General features: G+C 40.2%; 1 protein-coding gene across 4 annotated transcripts in view; it reads right to left on the bottom strand.

Annotated features, from left to right (window-relative positions):
* LOC141223161 (myoferlin-like) overlaps positions 1–19,451 on the bottom strand; it is a 161,783-nt gene that overhangs the window by 98,866 nt on the left and 43,466 nt on the right. For all 4 annotated transcript variants that reach the window (XM_073666783.1, XM_073666785.1, XM_073666784.1 and 1 more), the window contains exons 4-12: positions 16,458–16,566; positions 14,846–14,939; positions 7,459–7,613; positions 7,204–7,332; positions 5,654–5,716; positions 4,953–5,003; positions 4,702–4,732; positions 4,490–4,605; positions 957–1,083 (exon numbers count right to left, since the gene is read on the bottom strand). In XM_073666783.1, the coding sequence (XP_073522884.1) occupies positions 957–1,083; positions 4,490–4,605; positions 4,702–4,732; positions 4,953–5,003; positions 5,654–5,716; positions 7,204–7,332; positions 7,459–7,613; positions 14,846–14,939; positions 16,458–16,566 (875 nt within the window). The remainder of the gene's footprint in view (positions 1–956; positions 1,084–4,489; positions 4,606–4,701; positions 4,733–4,952; positions 5,004–5,653; positions 5,717–7,203; positions 7,333–7,458; positions 7,614–14,845; positions 14,940–16,457; positions 16,567–19,451) is intronic.

The raw sequence follows: 19,451 nt of genomic DNA, 5'->3' as shown, positions 1-19,451 counted from the left end.
AGATGTGGGAACCAATAAATGGCTGAAGCGAAAGAAAAGTCTACCATGAAAAATTAAGCAGTCAAACTATCAAAAGTTTCAGGAAGAATCAGAAGACATGGAAAGCCAGATGAAACCTAGGGAACAGATAAAACAGCTGAGACAAAGCTTAGTTAATAAAGAGCAAGGTAGCAAGATGTATGAAGGAGAGAAACCTGTCAGACTTAAAGTATTAGACAGTGTTCAGCCTACAGAAGAAAAGTAAAAGAGGATGATCATCAAATAGAACACTCTGAAGCTGAAGATCGAAGAAGCCATGACCCATATATCTGAAAAATAACTGAACACAGATGTTCTGGGCTGACCGAGGGGCTGGGGTTAATTGAGTCAGACTTGGCTGTTGAGAAGGCGTATACAACTGCAGGCTTATGCGGTGGTAAAGCTATGTTAAGCAGACAGTATAAGGCACTGTACTCTAGACTTTATTGGAGGACCTTTCTGGTTTCTTCGGCTTTTTTTTTTTTTTTTTTTTTTTTTTTTTTTAAAACAATGGGCCTAAAAAGTAACAGACATGTAAGTTCTAACAGGTGACAAACTCTGAGGCCTGCCTGTTCTATCCGGCACTGGCTCAGAGAGGTCACCGACCGCTCCTGCCAGCTATTCAGCTGCTCCACATCAACAGAACAACTCTTCTTCAGGGGTGTCCTGTCGACAGGACTTGACTGACAATGTCATGCTGATTGACAGCTGGTTCCCTTAATCCCAGGAATAAGAATTTGGTGTATACGTGCACGCAGTCTCCTTTCTATGATACTAGGCTTAATGAATTAATGATGGCCGGACCTCCTATCATTTCGTGCCCCCCATTGGCCATCTCTGTGGTAACACACATGCCACTTTCACCAAGGTAATATCTGCTGGTCAGGTCATAATGTTTGAAGGTAGGAGACACATTGGTAAGAGGTGACATGACTTACTCTGCGGGATATCCTCAGCTCTGTAGATTTTAAGCAAAAAAGTGACCCATCGCAATGCCACTCCAGTAGGAAGGAGGAGATTACTTTCAACATCATCAGATTCAATGTCTTTATCTCTTTTCTCAGACTAAAATAAATAAATAAATAAATAATTCACATCATTAAACGTTAAAAACCCAACCCAGACCAATCCTAGTTATAAGGCACTGCCTGTGAGACTCCATGCTTGGCCGGGCTCTTTAGTGATGTCTTGGAAGGGGGGGGATGGAAGTACCGATGCTCCCTAAAGAAGCCTGTTTTGGCAGAAAGAGCGAGCTCCTGCTAAAGGGCTCTAAAGGCCCTCAAGTTGGGACTAAATAAATAGTTTGGCTCATTGTTAAAGTAGATATTAAGAGGGCAAGTCCAGACATTGTGGATTTGTGTTACGGGTTCCGAATTGCAAATGTGCAGCATCTTCCAGCAAACCACACTTGGAAGAGGTTCTGGAAACACCAGTCACATAACGGGAATTTTCTGTGCAGAAATCTGTGGCATGCTCATTCCGTTGTAAAGAAAAATATTTAGATTTGAGAGTCCTCAGTGGTTGATACCTTTTAATGGCTAACTGAAAAGATGGTAACAAATTGCAAACTTTCGAGACTACTCAGGTCTCTTCATCAGGTATAGTATAACACAAAATCTGCAGTCATATATTTATACACAACAAGACACAGACATAAAGCAATAGATGAGACAAGTGACGTGAAGCAGAACTATCATTATGGGAGAGGGATAAACCGTTGTATAAACATGTGACTCTTCAGATTTTGTGTTATCCTATGCCTGATGAAGAGGCACGAGTAGGCTCGAAATCTTGCAATTTGTTACTATCTTTTAAGTTAGCCACTAAAAGGTATCAACCACTGAGGACTCTCAAATCGAAGTATTTTTCTATCTATTGGCCAACACTGTACAAGATAGATCTCATTCAGTTGTGGAAATTTTATGTATTTTCACTGCGGATTTTACACTTTTGATGAATAGGGACGTAAACCTGCAGCAAAATCAGCAGTTTCCTCTGTATATAGCCATACATGGGTGAGGATCTCCCTAAGAGAAAACAAAAAGATGTAGCCTTTGGCCTAATTCAATAATGATAGACACACGCTCAAGGTTTCGCCTCTGTGGTGGTGTTACAGAGAACCCCTATTATGCCACAGCCGATGCTCATGCTGGCACCGTAATACAGAGCAGTGTTGTCCAGACCCATTCACAGCCAGTAACAAAAATCTAGCCTAAGGCCTCATTCATACCCCATCTTTCACATACATGTACAGAAGAGGCACTAATTTTAGTCTACTAAAATGTTAAAATGCTTATTGTTTTATGGACAGATTGCAAAAAAAAAATTGAGATATGTACTTTTTTGACCCGATTTGAGTATTAACCAATTTGTAATCTGAGAACTCTACATGTTTTACTGTATAATGGGTAGAAGTTTTCAATTTTTATTTTTGAAAAAGTACTTTTTAAAAAGTAACAATCCCCCAAACCAATACTACACATGAAAAAAAAAAGCAACTTTGTAACATATCTTAGAGAAATCTGCTTCTTCCTCCTCCTGCACTGACCTTTCATTCTCAATTCACAGATAAAATCTGTGTTTTCAGTGAATACAGATTTTCCCATTAACAAGATAGGAGGAGTTAACAGTTAGTGCTCATACAGTTCTATGGAGAAATGTAACTAATTTCAGGAGAACTTGCAGCAGAATGACTGCGTATCGCTACCTCCTCCCTCCTTCGTAGAATATTAAAAGCACTGACTTTCTTCCATCTCACTAATGGGAAAATCTGTCTTCACTGAATACAGACTTTAAGCATGAATTGAGAGTAAAATGATCAGTCTAGGAGGAGAAAGAAGCAAATTTCTCTGATAAACAGCTTTGTAATATATGTGATCAGAGTAATCTGCTTATTTACCTTCTGGATTGTTCTTTCACTCTCAATTTATGGATGGGTAAAATCTTTATTCAGTGAGGACAAATTATCCCATTACGAAGAACGAATTTTAAAAGCACCAACTGTCGTCTATGGATAATGGAGGAGGAACTGGAGGCAAAAATAGACATTCTGCTGCACATTCTAAAATGACAGTTACAGTTTTCCATAGAAGTTTATGAGCACCAACTGCTCTCTCTTTCAGTAACAGGAAAATCTGTCTTCACTAAAAACAGATTTTACCTGTAAATTGAGAATTTTGATAATTAAAAATCAGTCCAGAAGGAGAAGGAAGCAGATGTATCCAATGAGATATATTCGAAAGTTTCTTATTTTCATATGTACTATTAATTTATGAAATAAAAATTAAAATGCCGGTTAAGTTTTAAGTGTCCAGTCATTAGGTTTTGGTTTATCTTTTTAAATGACCCATGATGTGCATTTTTGTCAAGGGTCAGTAAGGCAAATATGAAGCTGGCTCAGGAGCTGATCCTGCTTCATACCAGGAAAACGCCAGCTGTGTCACCCAGCTAGCATCTGCACAGAGCGGAGTTCCCATTGCTGCAGTTTAACCATTTAAATGCTGTTAATGTTTGACAGCAACATTTAAATTACATCATGGCTGGTGTGAAGACTCCCATGAGTTACCCTGGCCTGATGAAGGCCCGCGTAACTGACATTTTAGACCTTGTGTACGGCTCAGCTGTAGGCAGAATCAAGCTCCCTATGAAGACTAAAAAAAAATTAAGAGTAAAAAGTAAGAGAAGTCTTTAAAATTTTTAGTTTGAAAAATAAAAACAAAAGTTTATAAAAATCACCCCTTTTTACTCCTTCAAAAAATAAGCTTATTTTTTGAAAATAAAAAGTTTGTGGCATCGTCAAGTCTGAAAAGTCATTTCAAAGTATAAAATTACTTAAATCATACCTTAAATTCAAAAAATAAAATCATATCGAAAGAATTGCCATTTTTTTAGTCGCCCCACCCCTCTTTTCACTCCACTCCCCCCCCCAAAAAAATAAAAATAAAAAGCAATCAAAATGTTATGTACCCTAATGAAAATGCGAGCTTGGGGCACAGGAAATCAAAACCTAAAACACCTCCATTGGCTTAAAAATAAAAAAAAATTAGGGGTCCCAAAAAATTTCCAGAATTTTGTTTTCCCTACTAAAATAAACTGGTCTGCCAATTTTTGCATGGTGGGAATTATATTGATCCAGAGAATTATATTGATCATACAATGAACAACGTAAAAAACAAAAACTAAAAAATGTCAGACTTTTTTTGCAATTTCACTGCACTTGGAATTTTTTCCTGCTTTTCAGCACATTGTATGGTAAAAATTAATGGGGGTCATTCAAAACTACAACTTCTCCTGCAAAAAAATTACAAGCCCTCGTACAGGTATGTTGACAGAAAAAAAAAAAAAAGAAAAAAAGTTACGGATCTCAGAACAAGGAGAAAAAACAAAAAATTCCCACATCCTTAAGTGGTTAAAAGGTATTTTTTGCTGTACTGGGAAAGCAGTCAATAATATACAGGGAACCAGTACTCACAGGGGGCTCATCTCCAGTGCCAATGACAAACATGCTGACTTTCAGGTATCCTTTTGCTCCTGAGCTCAAGTCTTCGGTATCATGAAGCAGAACCCATTTTCGCATAACGGCGTGACCTATAATGAAAAAGATCCCATCATCCATTATACATGTTGGTGACCACCTTACACTTCTACACATCAATTTCAAGAAAAAAAAAAAGTTGCCCTTACTTGGTTCATCGTATATAAAGCCGATATCAAGCTAATAAAAAGGGAAAAAAAATAATTACATTTACTGGAAATAGGAAAGAAAAAGCAGCCTTCTAAATATCTGGTATCGCAGCTCAGCCGCATGCAAATAAGGTGGTCTGTGCTGTAATACCCAACTAGCCCACTATTAAAAGTGGAGCTGTTTCTAGAGAAAAACAAATCATTTATATTCTAAGACCAACTCGTATACTATTTTTTTTATTGGAATTTACCTTAAATTCTCCTATAAGGCTGTCTGCTCTTATCGACCCAGAATTGAACAACTGTCAAACAAAATAACAGAACATTATATAAAATCATGGAACTGAAAATCGCAGACTGGTTATTAATATTGTAAATCAAGCAGCATACATGAGAACAGATTTTTTTTAAAGAAATTTAAAAAAAAATACTGTATAAACAGAAAAAAAAAAAAAGGTAAATGATGTAAGGGTGCATTCACATTGCAATGTACATTTGGTGAATGGCATTTGTTGGAGGAATTAAATATTGTGTAACACTAAAGGACTGCACTTCCAACTTTTACAATAAAACAATGTGAATGCACGCCAACACTTTTCACATAAGATCGCTCTCGGTCCAAAGGGCATTCAACCAACAGCCATCTTCCCATACACCTGTATGCTCACCTCGGCTGAGTGTGCATGTGTTCTTATTATGAAGAGGGGAATAAAGGTCGGCATACACCTTAGACCAAAGTTGGATGAACCTGCCAATATCAGCGTGATCGGCAGACAGTGTAAAGTGAATGGGGGGCCCCAAATGATTGCCATTGCCCAATACTCCTCTCTTCTGACATTTGCCGTCAGAATCTCCCATACAGATTAGATCGTCACCCAGTTCTGTCGAAATCAGTGGGTTCAACTAATAAAACATCTTTTGTATACAGCTGGCTTATCACGACTTGACTTACCCGCAGTATTACAGACTCATCAAACAGCTCCGATGGGGACATGTTGACATTAAAGAAAAAAATCTGTTCAAGAAAACAGAGACCGTATATAAGATATGGAACAGGATTATATAGGATATCTGCAATTCGACAGACTGTAAGCTCTTGTGACCAGGGTCCTCACACACTAACTTTTAATACATGTGCAAATGAGGGGTCTTCGATGCACCCATGGCGGGACCATGAGATGGGAGCACCATTACGCCTCCCTCAATTTGCAGCTAGGGCACTGCCCTAGCTTGTGATGGACAGAGCTCATTTCTAGAGAGAACGAGGCCGTGCGTGTGTGCACCGATGCCAAATGTGCTTGCTGCACAAAAAAGCACACAGTGGCTGGGCATGTTCTCCTAACTGGCTCTCTTCAGATGTCGCACACTACACTTCCTGGTGTACCATCAGCAGAAGGTAACAAGGATGGAGAACGTGCCCAGACTTTGGGAATGTGCGCTCAGCCGACACAGCCATTATCGGTGCGCATGCGCACACAAGTGGGGCAGCGTTCGTATGTTATAAATATCATACATGTTCAGCTGGGTACATGTGGGATGGAAATTTTATGCAGCATTCAGATTTTGAAGTGGGTTAAGTGCCAATTTCTCCACATGGAAAGTGGAGAAATCTGATGTGATCGCCCACAAGTATTTAGAAGTCCACAACATGTGTAATGAACAGATCTGCAATCAACCCCCTGCATAAAAGGTGCACTAATCTAAACTTACTCTTAAAAGGGAGTCAGTCAGCACAAAATGACCAATCAAACCAACACAGCATAGGGGCTCACTCGGTTCACTCTCCCACCTACCCGTTTTCTATTTGTCTCTGACTCATGTAAAGCTGTCAATCAAGGAAGAGGGGGCAGAGATAGATGGAAAACTAGTAGGTAGGAAGGTGAACTCAACTGTTTGTTCACGCCAAGTGTGCACCGAGTACATGGGCTTGGTTTGAACAGTCATATTGTGCTGACAGATTCCCTTTAAAGTCTATGAAATATGCTAAAACCAAAATAGGAATATATTCCTAATCCTACTACCACTTCTCTGCAAGGAACAGCGATTTGATCCTCTCATTCTCAAGTGGTTGGATTCCCACCAGGCATCCATGGTATAATGCAATAATCTATAAGTGTCATTCATAGGAAAACTCCTTAAAGATAAAGCATAGGTTGTCCTGGATTAAGAAAAAAAAATAATTTTTTAATCTGAAACAGCACCTCTCTTGCCCATGGGCTATGTCTGGTATTGCATCTTAGCACCATTCTTTTCTGTTCCCGGAACTAAAGAACACAACGCTCTTTATATATTCTTGGACAAACTCGTTCACATCTAGCAAGACACTGTTTAGTTTCCTTTATGACTTGCATGTGTATTTTATTATCTTGCTGACACGTGACGATCCGTATGGCTGCAGGCGGCTTGTTTATAGATCTATTACAGCTATTGCGTTTCCGTACCAGTAGAGGGCGTAAAAAGAACAAGTAGATTCCATAGACCTGATGTGATTCCAACACCGACCTCATCAAAGTAGGGGTTGTTCCCTCTTTTGATCCTTGTTCTGTGGGTCTGCCCGGCTACGCTGACTTTCACCACAGGCTTTATGTTGTTACCAGCCAGTTGGCGCCCTTCTATGACTCGAACTCGGATCTGTCGGGAAAACATTCAAGAAGAAAAAGTTAGATTAACCTTCTAAGGCGCAGCTTTTCTTACTGTAGAAACCCAGCCTGTGCTGCAATGTGGACGACCAGATCAAGTCAGTCTCCCAGAATATACCTGAAAATCTTGAGGCTTGTTGGATAAGATCCTTCTGGTTTTCTTTCCTTTGGTAAGACGTCGGGCAAGTTGATTTTCAGTCTGCCCAGGGACCGCCGGCATGAATGGACTGAATCCGGAATCAACAATATCGCCATCTTCTTCATCTTCATTTTCTATGGAGGCCGAAATTTAGTTAAAAAAAAAAAAATGCATTTAAAATTGCAGTTTCATAAATGGGTTTTTCACTACTTAGCTAATGGTCTATCCCTAGCACAAGTCTCAGATCCAAGGGGGTTCAACACCCGGCACAACCGCTATGCAACACTGCAGCGCCCGTGGTGTAAACAGTCGGTATACCACAGCGCCATGCTATGTATAGTGGCTGTTCTTCGGTACTGCAGCTCAGCTCCTAAAGAAGTGACTGATCTGAGCTGCAGTACCCAGCAACGGCCACTACACAGTGTGTGGCGCTGTAGTGTCCTGGCTCCATCCATCTCCGATGTTGCAAGCTGTTGACTGTAGTAATTAGCTGTAGTCATCCACAGAGGGAGGAGCTTGTAAGCATGGGAAATTAATTATTGCATGGTTCCCACTGAAGTCAGGGGGCTGCCCCTACAATGGAAGAGACACGAACGGTCCTCGATAGAAAGATGTTTAGTTTAGTTGTTCTCTGCCCAAGTTATTTTTTTTTCACAATATCAGAAAGGAGGACCCCTTTTATTAAAGGGGTATTCAGATTTACACAAATTATCAGCAATCCACTGAATAGACAACAACTGATCAATGTGAAGCCAACCGTTAAGACCTCCACCAATAGCTATAACAGTGGACCCCTTTAAAAGGGGTATTTCGCATCTCCAAGATCCTATCCTAATATGTACCTCCAATTTAGAAATGTAGTATAGTTCTTCTGATTCACTATGTCGCTTACCCAATGTGCATGGCATTGCAGTAGCTTAGGTATCCATGGTTACGACTACTCAGTGACAGTTAGTTGTTAGTGGTCGTAATCATGGATACCTAAGCTACAGAAATGACCTGCACATGAGGAAAAAGACAAGACAAATCAGAAGAACTATACTACATTTCTAATTGGAGGTATTTGCTAATATTATACCTACTACATAAAGAAATGGGATCTTGGAGATGGTTATACCCCTTTAACTCTGTTCAGGTCTTATGCTCACACAAGTACGCAACTCGTTACAAGATAGTGTTAATAACAGCACTGTAACAAACTGTGCACCTGTGTACCCATCATCGGACTAGGAAAGATTTTTAACCTGGTTTCTATTGAATGACAGAAAGAAGAGATCTTAAGAAACTGATAGATATTCACAGTAATCCAATCACTGGGATCCTCACCAATTGGTAGAACGGGCTAGTTTTATTTTTGTTAGAATAAAGCGACAGTGTGCATGCTGGATTGCCACTCCATCCATGCTTTACGGGACTGCTGAAAAAAGTCAAGCACTCAGCAGTGCCATACAAAACAAGTGGAGCAGAAGCAAATCAAGTGCATTGCAGCTCCACTCTCATGAGTGTAAAAATTCCCCCATTCTGGCCACAGGAGGGAATCTCCGTGGTCGGACCCCCATCATACTATTCTCTTATAGGTGAGCACTTATTTTCACTGGGCGACCCTCTTCATTTCATTAGAGGCATAAACCTTACTAATTGGAGTTGATCCTGAAATTACTTTTACTTTCTTTACAGTCCTGATAACAGCAGCCTGTCAGGTGAAGATGGAGAGATCTTATCAGTTCATTCATTGACTTTACACCTTCACTGACAGAATTGTGACTTTTTTTTCACTACATTTCATGATTATTTTTTTTTTTTCTAAAGTAAATTGCTTTAGGATTAGTAGATTACACATCTATACAAGAGACCGATTAGGAGCAGCAGACAATATATGTGACAGCTATTTATATAATCATGCGGTAAAGGTCAGTGAAGGGAATAAGGTGACGCCACACCCAGGACCGGCATTGGTTGGCCGGAAGTGAACGGGGATGCATCATGTACATTCAACTTGAAGAACAGGTTTTTACCGCTGCAAACTAAGGTTTTGTTTTACCTTAAAACACTGAACGAACGCAGATTAGCAGCACAGATAAAAGGATACCTATATGAGTGTAGCTGGCCAGAGAGAAATAGGAGAAAAAAGGGTCAAAACTCCAAATATAGCAACAAAAGTGAAAAAAAAAATATGTATCCCATGCCCAAGGCACACAAGGTTTAGTCTCAAAGTGTGATCCTCTCTCACACTTGTGACCATAGATAAAGATTTTTGCTGATATGGGGCAACTTATCATTAAAGGGCTATTACCTTCTCCAAGATCTTATCCCAATATGTAGTAGGTTACGACCACTAACAGCTAACGAACTGTCACTTTATGTGTGGTCATAACCATGGATACCTAAGCTACTGCAATGCCCTGCACATGGGGTAATCGACATAGCAAATCAGAAGAACTATACTACATACTACCCCCGTGCCTGTCATTGTGGATCTCCTATGAACGCTGGCTCGTGACCAGAATTCATAGGAGATAGTGATTTTTGCTACACATAGAAGTGCTGAAGCCCTGCTAGGTGTAGCACAGGCGATCGGATGATCGCAGCTTCAAGTCGCCTAAGGGGACTATTACATACAGTAAAAAAAACAATAAAAAGAAATAAAGTTCAAATCACTCCCCTTTTGCCCCATTGAAAATAAGAATTAAAAAATATACACATTTGGTATCGCTGCATTCAGAAATGTCTGATCAAAACATAAAATAAATCAGATTGGTAAACAGCGGAACGAGAAAAAAAAAAAAAGAATAGAAACACAGATATACGTTTTTTTGGGTGCCGCAACAATGCAATAACATCATGTCTACCCCAAAATGGTATCAAAAATGTCAGCTCAAGGCACAAAAAAAAAAAAAAAAAAAGGGTATGGCTCTGGAATGAAGGGGAGCAAAAAAGAAAAAAAAAGAAAAAAATCGAGTTTGTGAAGGGGTTAATCTGATGCACTTGACTTACACTGTATTACGCTGCAGAACACATGGGCATTTTCTCCAATAGAGCAGAGGCTAATGGTAGTGTCGTTGTCTATGGCATTAAAAAGGGTTAATGGTAAAGTCCAAAGAGGGTCTTAAAGGGCAATGACACTGCTAGATTACCGTGAACGAGCGTTGTTAACACACTCATTCATTGGGTGAAACGATCTTTTGTGCAGTACAAAAAAAAATCATCTTTCTCGTCGGTGCCGATCACCAGCCCCCAGCTTTATAGTACATATGTAATCTGCCATTTTCACCACATAAAATAGAGTGCGGACATTATGGTCTAATTTAAACAGGACAAGTCGGACTGCAAATATTTAAAAGGGAATGGATAAAAATTGGGAGATTGCGATACGGTTACTTGAAGTTATACACCCGAAGTGCAAGGGTGACTCCTGAGAGATTATGCCGACATGTCCCCTTCAGATTACTGTCATGGAGACCTTGTGTGTATCCAGGCACCCACTTCAACAATATGCACACCCTGAAAGTGGAGGATGTGAGGGTGAGGGTGTAGGTATATCTGTGTCATGAAAGGTCTAGAGTCACACAAGGACTGCATGACACCATGGCAGACAGACAGACATCTGGAGTCACGATGTCAACACAATATCTCAGTAGTGCTGTAAGGAGACGGACATACTGTCCACGTTCCCTCTTGAAGAATACTCATTGTTGTATTGTATAATGTGAACTGTGATAGTGTCGTGATTGTGTTCTGCCCAACAGTAGGGAGAGTTAGAGTTAATGATTGAGACTAGCCCAGAGTGGGAGGGGATAAAGTGAAGGTGATAGAGAGTTTCCTGTTAGGACTTCAAATAGGGCCCAGTGTGCATCTGAAGCAAACCTAAGGTCTGGACAGTAAGAAGTGCCGCATGATGTGGGTGTTCTGAAGTGAGGGGAGACTGAGATGGTGGTTAGCGTGAACTGGAGTAACGAGAGAAGAAAAACCGACAGGAGGACGGAGTGATCAATCGAACACGGCTCCTGGGAGAGGACACCAAGCAGTATGGCCAAGAGTTTATAACTCAGAGGTAAATGTCCAAGACAGGACAGATAACGAAGAGGGTGTCCCGCGCGGGAGTTCCAAGGCGTCAGTAGAGGCTAAGTACTGGCCATATTGGCAACCTAGTTCCTTTGAGGAGAAAGAAAACGTGGAACAAATAGTGAGAGTCCTAACTGGACTGGAGTACTAAGCTGGATTGTGGGGAAGTAAAGTGAAACAGTGGAGATAGAGACCAAACGAGTAACGAGAAAGGAACTGAGAGTGTGTGTGAAGATGCTCCATATTGTCCAGGAAACGTTCATAAAAGTTGTGTACCCGCTACCTACCGTACATAATTCTCACAAGGTTATGGTTAAGATAAAAGTTTGTTTTTGACTGGTGGTCTCCCTCAGTGAAGTCCCCACATCTGGTCCTGGCAAACCAAAATCACCGGCACCATGCAGCCTACAAGGGCGTAGCGCCCCCATAGCACAAGTCCACTCACCCAGCCAGGACCCCCACCTTCATATAATGTGCCGGGGCATAAGAGGAGTACCTCACCCACGGCTACCACCCCGAGCCACATTACAGTACAGCTGTATGCTTTGGACCTGTAATTTTGAGGACTGTGTTTCAGCAAACAAGTGCTATTTTTCTTCCATTTTGTTCTTGTAGGTCTCTTTCAAACAGCTGTATACTAACTATGAAACGTCGCCTCATGTAACTGTTAATAAAAAGGACGGGTGAGGGTACAATGTCATTTCTAAAATATTTCCTCTTTACGCTATGGAAGAAGTGCACAATGACAGGAAAAGCTCCCTAGATAAAATACAACTACAATACATCATTATAGCCATAGATGTGGCTACAAGTTTGTTATCTCTCAGGAAAACGCTGAGCCAACTTCCTGCCTCTGTACGTTCCCTCACCACCTGCCATCTGAGGAACAGCTAATGGGGCGCTACATAAAACCTGGGAACTTAATTAGGAAAAAAAACAATTCATTAATTTCTTGAGGCTGCTGAAAGGAAGAATACTTTAATATGCGAGGGAGACTTCACTATGCCCATAGCCAGTAAGAACCGGCTAATAATCCCACACTGGGTAACGACCAAAATGGCTGACATTACAGCTCACATACAGGACCATGCCCTAGCCCCTTAGCTTTTGCGTTTTCATTTATTCCTTTTTTTTTTTTTTTTCATATAGCCGTAACTTTTTTTTTTTTTTTTACATTTTGAGCTTATAGAAAAGGACGAGTTGTAGTTGTGGATGACACCATTCATTTTGTTATATAGGAGTAAGGAAAAATGACCAAAAAACACAAATTCCAAAATGGCGGTGAAATGGTTAAGGAAAAAAAAAAAAAAAAAACACAACAATTCTGCCATTGTTATTTGGCTTTTATTTTTTACAACATCAATTGTGCAGTGAAAGATGACTGGTGAACATGATTCTCGGCCAGTACAATGTTGTTGCCATAAAAGTTTTTTTTTTTTTTTTTTTTACAATTTTAGTGGCTTTGAAAAGTTCTGTACTTTGAAAAACAATAAAAAAAAAAATAATAATTTTTGTTGGTGCCACCATTTTCCCCAAAAATTTTTTTCTATTAATGGAGCTGTGTGAGGGCTTTTTTTTATTTTGCATTGCGAGCTGGTGTTTTAAGTTATACCATTTTGGGGTACATACTAAGAGGACAGTGCAATAAAGTTTTCCCAACAGAATTTTAGTGTACAAGTTCTGAAAACTTGCAAAATGTAGGCGCAACTTGGAGCTGCACTTAAATTTTGGGACTTTTGGCGACCACAGCTTGTTAAATTCATGACAAGCAGCGGCATTCGCTACACTGTAAATCTTACTAGTAGGACTTGTAGAGCGATGCACACAGTGGTGGATGCCACTCGTCCGACACGCGCAGATAGGCACAGACCTGTCAATCGAGGGCAGCGGGCAGGGAGAAGTTGGGGGAAACCAGTCTTTCAGACTAGTCTACAGCGCGATCTAGGTCCCCAGCAGCTATTAAAAGTGTTTTTCTCTGAAATTCCGCAGCATACATGGTTTAGATTGTACAGTCAGTGCCGGATACATGCGGCCTATGGATTGGGCAGCATGCATCAGGTTCACTTTAAGACTATCGACAGGTCACCAGACAGTTAAAAAAAAAAAAAAATTATACATATTTCTTTACAGCAGAATTACTGCTCCAACCCACAACGCTTTATGGCACCATCACCCAATAACCTTGTAAGCAGACAACACAAGAAGGAGAATACGTGAGATTTCCTGCCCGGTCCTATAGTAAAACAAGTGATTATATTGCATTTTATCCATGCACCAGAGAACAGTTTTAGGGGGGGTAGCCATAAGGGTTGCAGGTTGAGCAGTTACATGTTGGCCCTTGTGTATGGACTAAAGGCCACATAAGACAGCAGTAACATAAATGGCACATAGGAGGAAGGGCTGCCTAACTTTCTAGAAACCAAAGTTTTTTAAGTTGCGTTTTAAACTATTTTGCACAAGCAGAACTAATAATCCCGAAACTTTAATGAACTGTTAATTTATTATAGTTACCAACAGTCCCAAATTAGCAAGAAGTGTCCTGATTTTATAGAAAAATGCCATCAATTTCAGGTATGTCCTGAGCGAAAAATGGCAGGATTTATGTTAAAGGGGTTGTCTGGATATTGATGACACATCTGTTGGAATGGGAGATAGAGTGCAGTACCAGGAACAGCCACTATAAAATGTAAGGAGCTGCGGCATTCCACGTCATCCATCGCTTACATCCGGCGGCGGCTGGAGCAGATACCAGCTGATCGCTGGGAGCACCGGGGATAACACAACACCTTTAACTATGGCTAAAAGTGAAAAATCCAAAGTGGCTTTGAGGACGCCATTTCCAGGATGAACTTTAAAAATCCCTATTTTTCCCAAAAACAATGTTGGTAAACACATTATCCACCCCCTTACATGTCAGTTTCATATACATTTTCATCCACAATTTATCTAATAATATACCACGGCATCAATGATGTGAGACTGCAGCATAGTTATCAAAGTCTGGAATCCCAAAACTTGAACATTTAAGCTCCGCCTTTACAATGCCCCAAAACACCAATGGACACACTCAAAATTTGGGGTGGGATTTGCTTAAGTCCTCCCCACAGTGAATGGAGACTGCTGGCAAGTATATTATAGGAATGTTACTGGGTCATTAAAGGGCCGAGTCTTGAGGGATCTTGGTTGTCACTTATTATTACATACATATTTCATAAATAACAACACAGGAGGCCAAAGTCATCCAGAAAAGGGTGAGCAAAAACACATGGAAATACAGAATACAATATGAAGACTAATCGCGTACCTGCGTCAGGTTGCACATTTGTCCCCCCAGGATCAGTGACATTGCTGTTCGGAGACGCAGGAGGCTCATAGGACACCGATAAATCAATAGTGGCCTGGAAAGGAAGAGAAAGTGCTTATCAAAACTCTAGGTAGTGACGGTTTGGATGACCGGGGGGCGGCCATGGAGGCAGCACCAGAGCAGCTCTTTATCCTTTTCCTTAGGGAAAATCAGGGAAGTTTTGATCTAATCTACCGGCCAAATTTGAACCAGTCTACCCAAGTAGAATTTCAGGAGATTTGGTAATTGTTTCAGATTGCGTAAAAGCAAAACCTAATGACAAAAGGAAATGCTAACAACTAATTGTCAAGTTTTGTGTGCACTTCCAGGAGTAATAACAGAGGAACAGTACATCAGAACATATCGAGGCAGGATTTCAAAGCAATAGTCGTGAATTTTCTATTGGATGTGTTGCCAGTTTTCTTACAAAAACATGCATGTGGTTTGTGAGCTGCGAGAAGCCGGCTTTGAAAAGTTTGGTTTCCTTGATTCAAGAGACAGAAGGTTAGGCCAGACTCGCATGCAACTTTTATCCATAACACAAAAACAGATACACAGTAGTATTCTTTTTCTTAATGATCTTTCCTTTAAGGCTGTGTGCCCATGATGAGTTTTTGGTGCATTTTTGATGCATGTTTGAGTCTAAATGCAGCGTCTTACAGTTCTAGCAAAGTGGATGGGATTGAGAGAAATCTCCTGCCCATTGCACTTTTTAATGCTGCGTAAACTGACCTGTGGTGCTTTTTTCAAATCTGCAACATGTCAATTTCTCTTGCGAGTACGCAGAGTTTTCTGTGTGGAATTTCCCTATAGACTTACATTAGGTGCGGAAATTCAGCAGGTAAAAAACGCACATGTGTTTTTAGTTTGTTTCTGCATCAAAAACGCATGTAATCCGCAGCTAAATATGTCCAAGCAAAAAAACCATGACAGCTTTATTTACAGCATGACACACCAAACAGACGAAAAAAAAACAGAATCAAAAGACGCATGTTAACAAAATGCACCATGTTGCGTTTTTTTCTGTGTTTTTTTTTTCTGCAGGCAAAACCTGCTTTCTTGGCAGTAAAAAAAGCTGCTTACAAAAAGCAGGTTTTTGTGCATTTTTGCTGCAGATTACATTGTCTACAGTACATGTTTAATAAAGTCAGTTTTATTCACCAAAAAGGCAGATTTGCGCTTTTTTTCCAGCGTTTTTTGCAAATTTTTTTTACGGTGAAAAACGCTGCAAAAAAAGCTGAAAGAATAGACATGCTGCAGTTTAAAAAAAAAACAGCAGTTTTCCAATTCAGTGAGGTAAAAAAAAACAAAAAAAAAAAAACAAAACAAGTGTGCGCATGAGATTTCTGAAATCTCAGCTTTTGCTGGTACTGTAAAAAGAAGCTTTTAATTTGCATAAAAAAAAAACAGCCAAAGCACAAAATATGAACATAGCCATAACAGGTGCAGAAATTCTGCAACATCAGAAACATACCAAAAGTTCATCGTGGGAACGTGGCTTAAGACTCACACATAGGAGAATATACACATCAAAAATGCCCTGTGTGATCCTGCCCCAAAAAAGCAAACTTACCCCAATGGGCTGCCCCTTGTCACTCATCAGAGCCAAGCTTCGAAACGGAATTGATCGCCCGGCTCCTCCAGCAAAATCCTTTAGTGATATAGTTGTGCTTCCAATCAATCTGATGAAACAAAAAAGTTCAATCTTTCAAAAGTGAGTTCTCCGCTGGTAGTAATTTCCTGCAGCGCCACCTCAGTGGAAATAAGGAATTTCACTCTGCTTTTCAAATAAATAGTAATGCAGGACAGGACAGGTCGTCCAGACAGACACACTCTTTGTAAGCACTTTCCATTCTACCAGTTGACCCCATTTTCTTAACTCAGAATTACTAAATTTTGAGAGCGAATATAAGGAACAATGCATTTTTAAATAATGAAAATTTTCATGACTATTTACCAATTACCTTACAGTCAACTCGCATACAAAAGAGAATATATTTTGATCATTGACTTCAATGGAAAGCTCTACATACATGCCTGGCCACTTCTCAATTCAGTTTTCTATAATAGTTGGTCACCAGGCTGCAAGTCAGGATACTGCCATTATCACTAACATGTGAAAATTGGTTAAAAAAAAAAACAAAAAAAACCACACACCAAGACGTCTTTCTAGTCCAAAAAAAAAAATTCTTCAATATCTGATTGGTGGGGGTGAGACACCCGGCACCCTCACCAATCAGCAGTCGGAAGTTCTCGGATGCTGTCAGAACACAGCAGTGCCATCAAAACTATAGTGGCTGCAGTGGGAATTTGATGTTTCGCCCCCAGCAGTTCGCCCCTGCACGGGGGCGAATCTTCCTGGGGGAGAAATGATAGGGGCGAAATGTACCTGGGGGCAAATTGCTGGGAGCGAAACTTCCTATAACCGGCTGCAGTCAGGTACTACAGATCCACCCTCCATTCAAATGAGGATAGGCCATCAAAAAAAAATAATTAAAAAAAATAGTGGCCAACGTGCCAACATCTTAATAGTAACTAAACTCAATTTTTCATAAATTTTGTCTAGCATGGAAAGTTATGAATCTTTGCAAAAGAAAAAAATGCATGCAAGATGAATTTGTGTGCTATAGTAAATTTATTACTCAAAACATGAGCTGTGTATGAGGGAGTTGGAGTTGTGGAGTCGGAGTAATGGAATATGAGGAGTCGTAGGTTTGGCTCAAGACTCCACAGCCCAGGGTCACACTTTCCTCAGTTAAGGTCAGTGTTCTTGACTCCACCATAAGAAAGAGACTGGGCAAAAAATAGCATGCATGGCAGAGTTCAAAGACAAAAACCACTGCTGAGCAAAAAGAACAAAGGCTCGTCTCCGTTTTGCCAGAAAATATCTTGATTATCAACAAGACTTTTGGGAGAATACTCTGTGGACTGACGAGACAAAAGTTGAACTTTTTGGAAGGTGCATGTCCCATTACATCTGGGGTAGAAGTAACAGCATTTCAGAAAAGAAACATCATAACAAACAGTAAAATATGGTGGTGGTAGTGTGATGGTCTGGGGCTGTTTTTCTGCTTCAGGACCTGGAAGACTTGCTGTGGTAAATGGAACCATGAATTCTGCCATCTACCAAAAAATCCTGAAGGAGAATATCTGGCCAGCTGTTCGTGACCTCAAGCTGAAGCGCACTCTTGGGTTATGCAGCAGCACAATGATCCAAAACACACCAGAAAGTCCGCCTCTGAATGGCTTAAGAAAAACAAAAGACTTTGGGAGTGGCCTAGTCAAAGTCCTGACCTTTATCCAATTGAGATGCTGTGGTATGACCTTAAAAATGCGGTTCATGCTCGGAAATCCTCCAATGTGGTTGAATTACAACAATTTTGCATTACATATGAGTGGAAAAAATTCCTCCAGAGCGTTGGAAAATACTGACAGTTATCGCAAACGATTGATTGCAGTTGTTGCTGCTAAGGGCGGCCCAACCAGTTATTAGGTTTAGGGCGCAATCACTTTTTCACACAGGGCCCTGTAGGTTTGGATTTCTTTTTCCCTTCATAATAAAGACCTTCATTTAAAAACTGCATTTTGTGTTTACTTGTGTTATCTTTGTCTAATATTTAAAATATGTTTTGTGATCTGAAACATTTAAGTGTGACAAACATGCAAAAGAGTAAGAAATCAGGAAGGGGGCAAACACTTTTTCACACCACTGATATAGATTATAACATAATATAGATAGATATATTTAGTTCCTCTTTAAAAATGCTTTGGAGTGTAAAGGAAGACATATCAGGGGCAGCTTCATCCACTAGAAGCCGTCGTGACCAGACCAAATACCGAATAATTACCAAATTATCATATTCTGCACATTACAAGAAGTTACACTTCATGGAGTTTCTGGAACTTGAATGAATGAGGTCACTGAATTCAAAGCCCTGTCGTAAAATCTGCATAATTTACTGATCAGAATATAAAATACATAACTCACAAATTGCAAACAATGAAATTCATTTATACGCGCGATCGCCATATCTAAAACCCGATTCCATGGGCTTTCAAAATAAGTCATGCGACGTCGTAACGCTCGAAGTTAACGCTTACTGGCGCCACATCACTATTCAAAAAATGTAAGGAGATAATTTTACACTTATTAAAAAGGGGTTTCAGGGATTAAGAATCCATTTTTTTCCTGGTAACAGCGTCAATGATCCATAGGCCGGTCATTTTTTTCCCCCAGAGGGCTTCTAGTTGCAGGCGTTAGAAGAGTGGGACGCGCACTGGCAGAAAGGTAATTACAAAGTTATCAAAAAGTAGGTACAAAAGCATCTTGGACAGATGCCAGGATCGTGCAGGAGCTAGTCGAGTTTTCTTTGGAGAGCAGTCTGGGAAATCAGCCAAAATAACTAACTGTACACATGAAATATGGAGGAGATCCTCAGAGCAGAAAGCAAAGAGTCTCAGAAAAAAGGTAAAAGCTCCTCCACACCAGGCGAATACAGCCAAACTCAAGGTCAACAAGATACAGCACATTCTTTCCTTAGAAGCAGGGGACATTACTCGATACAGT

This window comes from Phyllobates terribilis, unplaced genomic scaffold (genome assembly GCF_046119375.1).
Source record: "Phyllobates terribilis strain yellow unplaced genomic scaffold, ASM4611937v1 Scaffold_373__1_contigs__length_1865987, whole genome shotgun sequence".
NCBI classification, from domain to species: domain Eukaryota; kingdom Metazoa; phylum Chordata; class Amphibia; order Anura; family Dendrobatidae; genus Phyllobates; species Phyllobates terribilis.
This window is presented reverse-complemented; position numbering and strand designations above follow the sequence as displayed.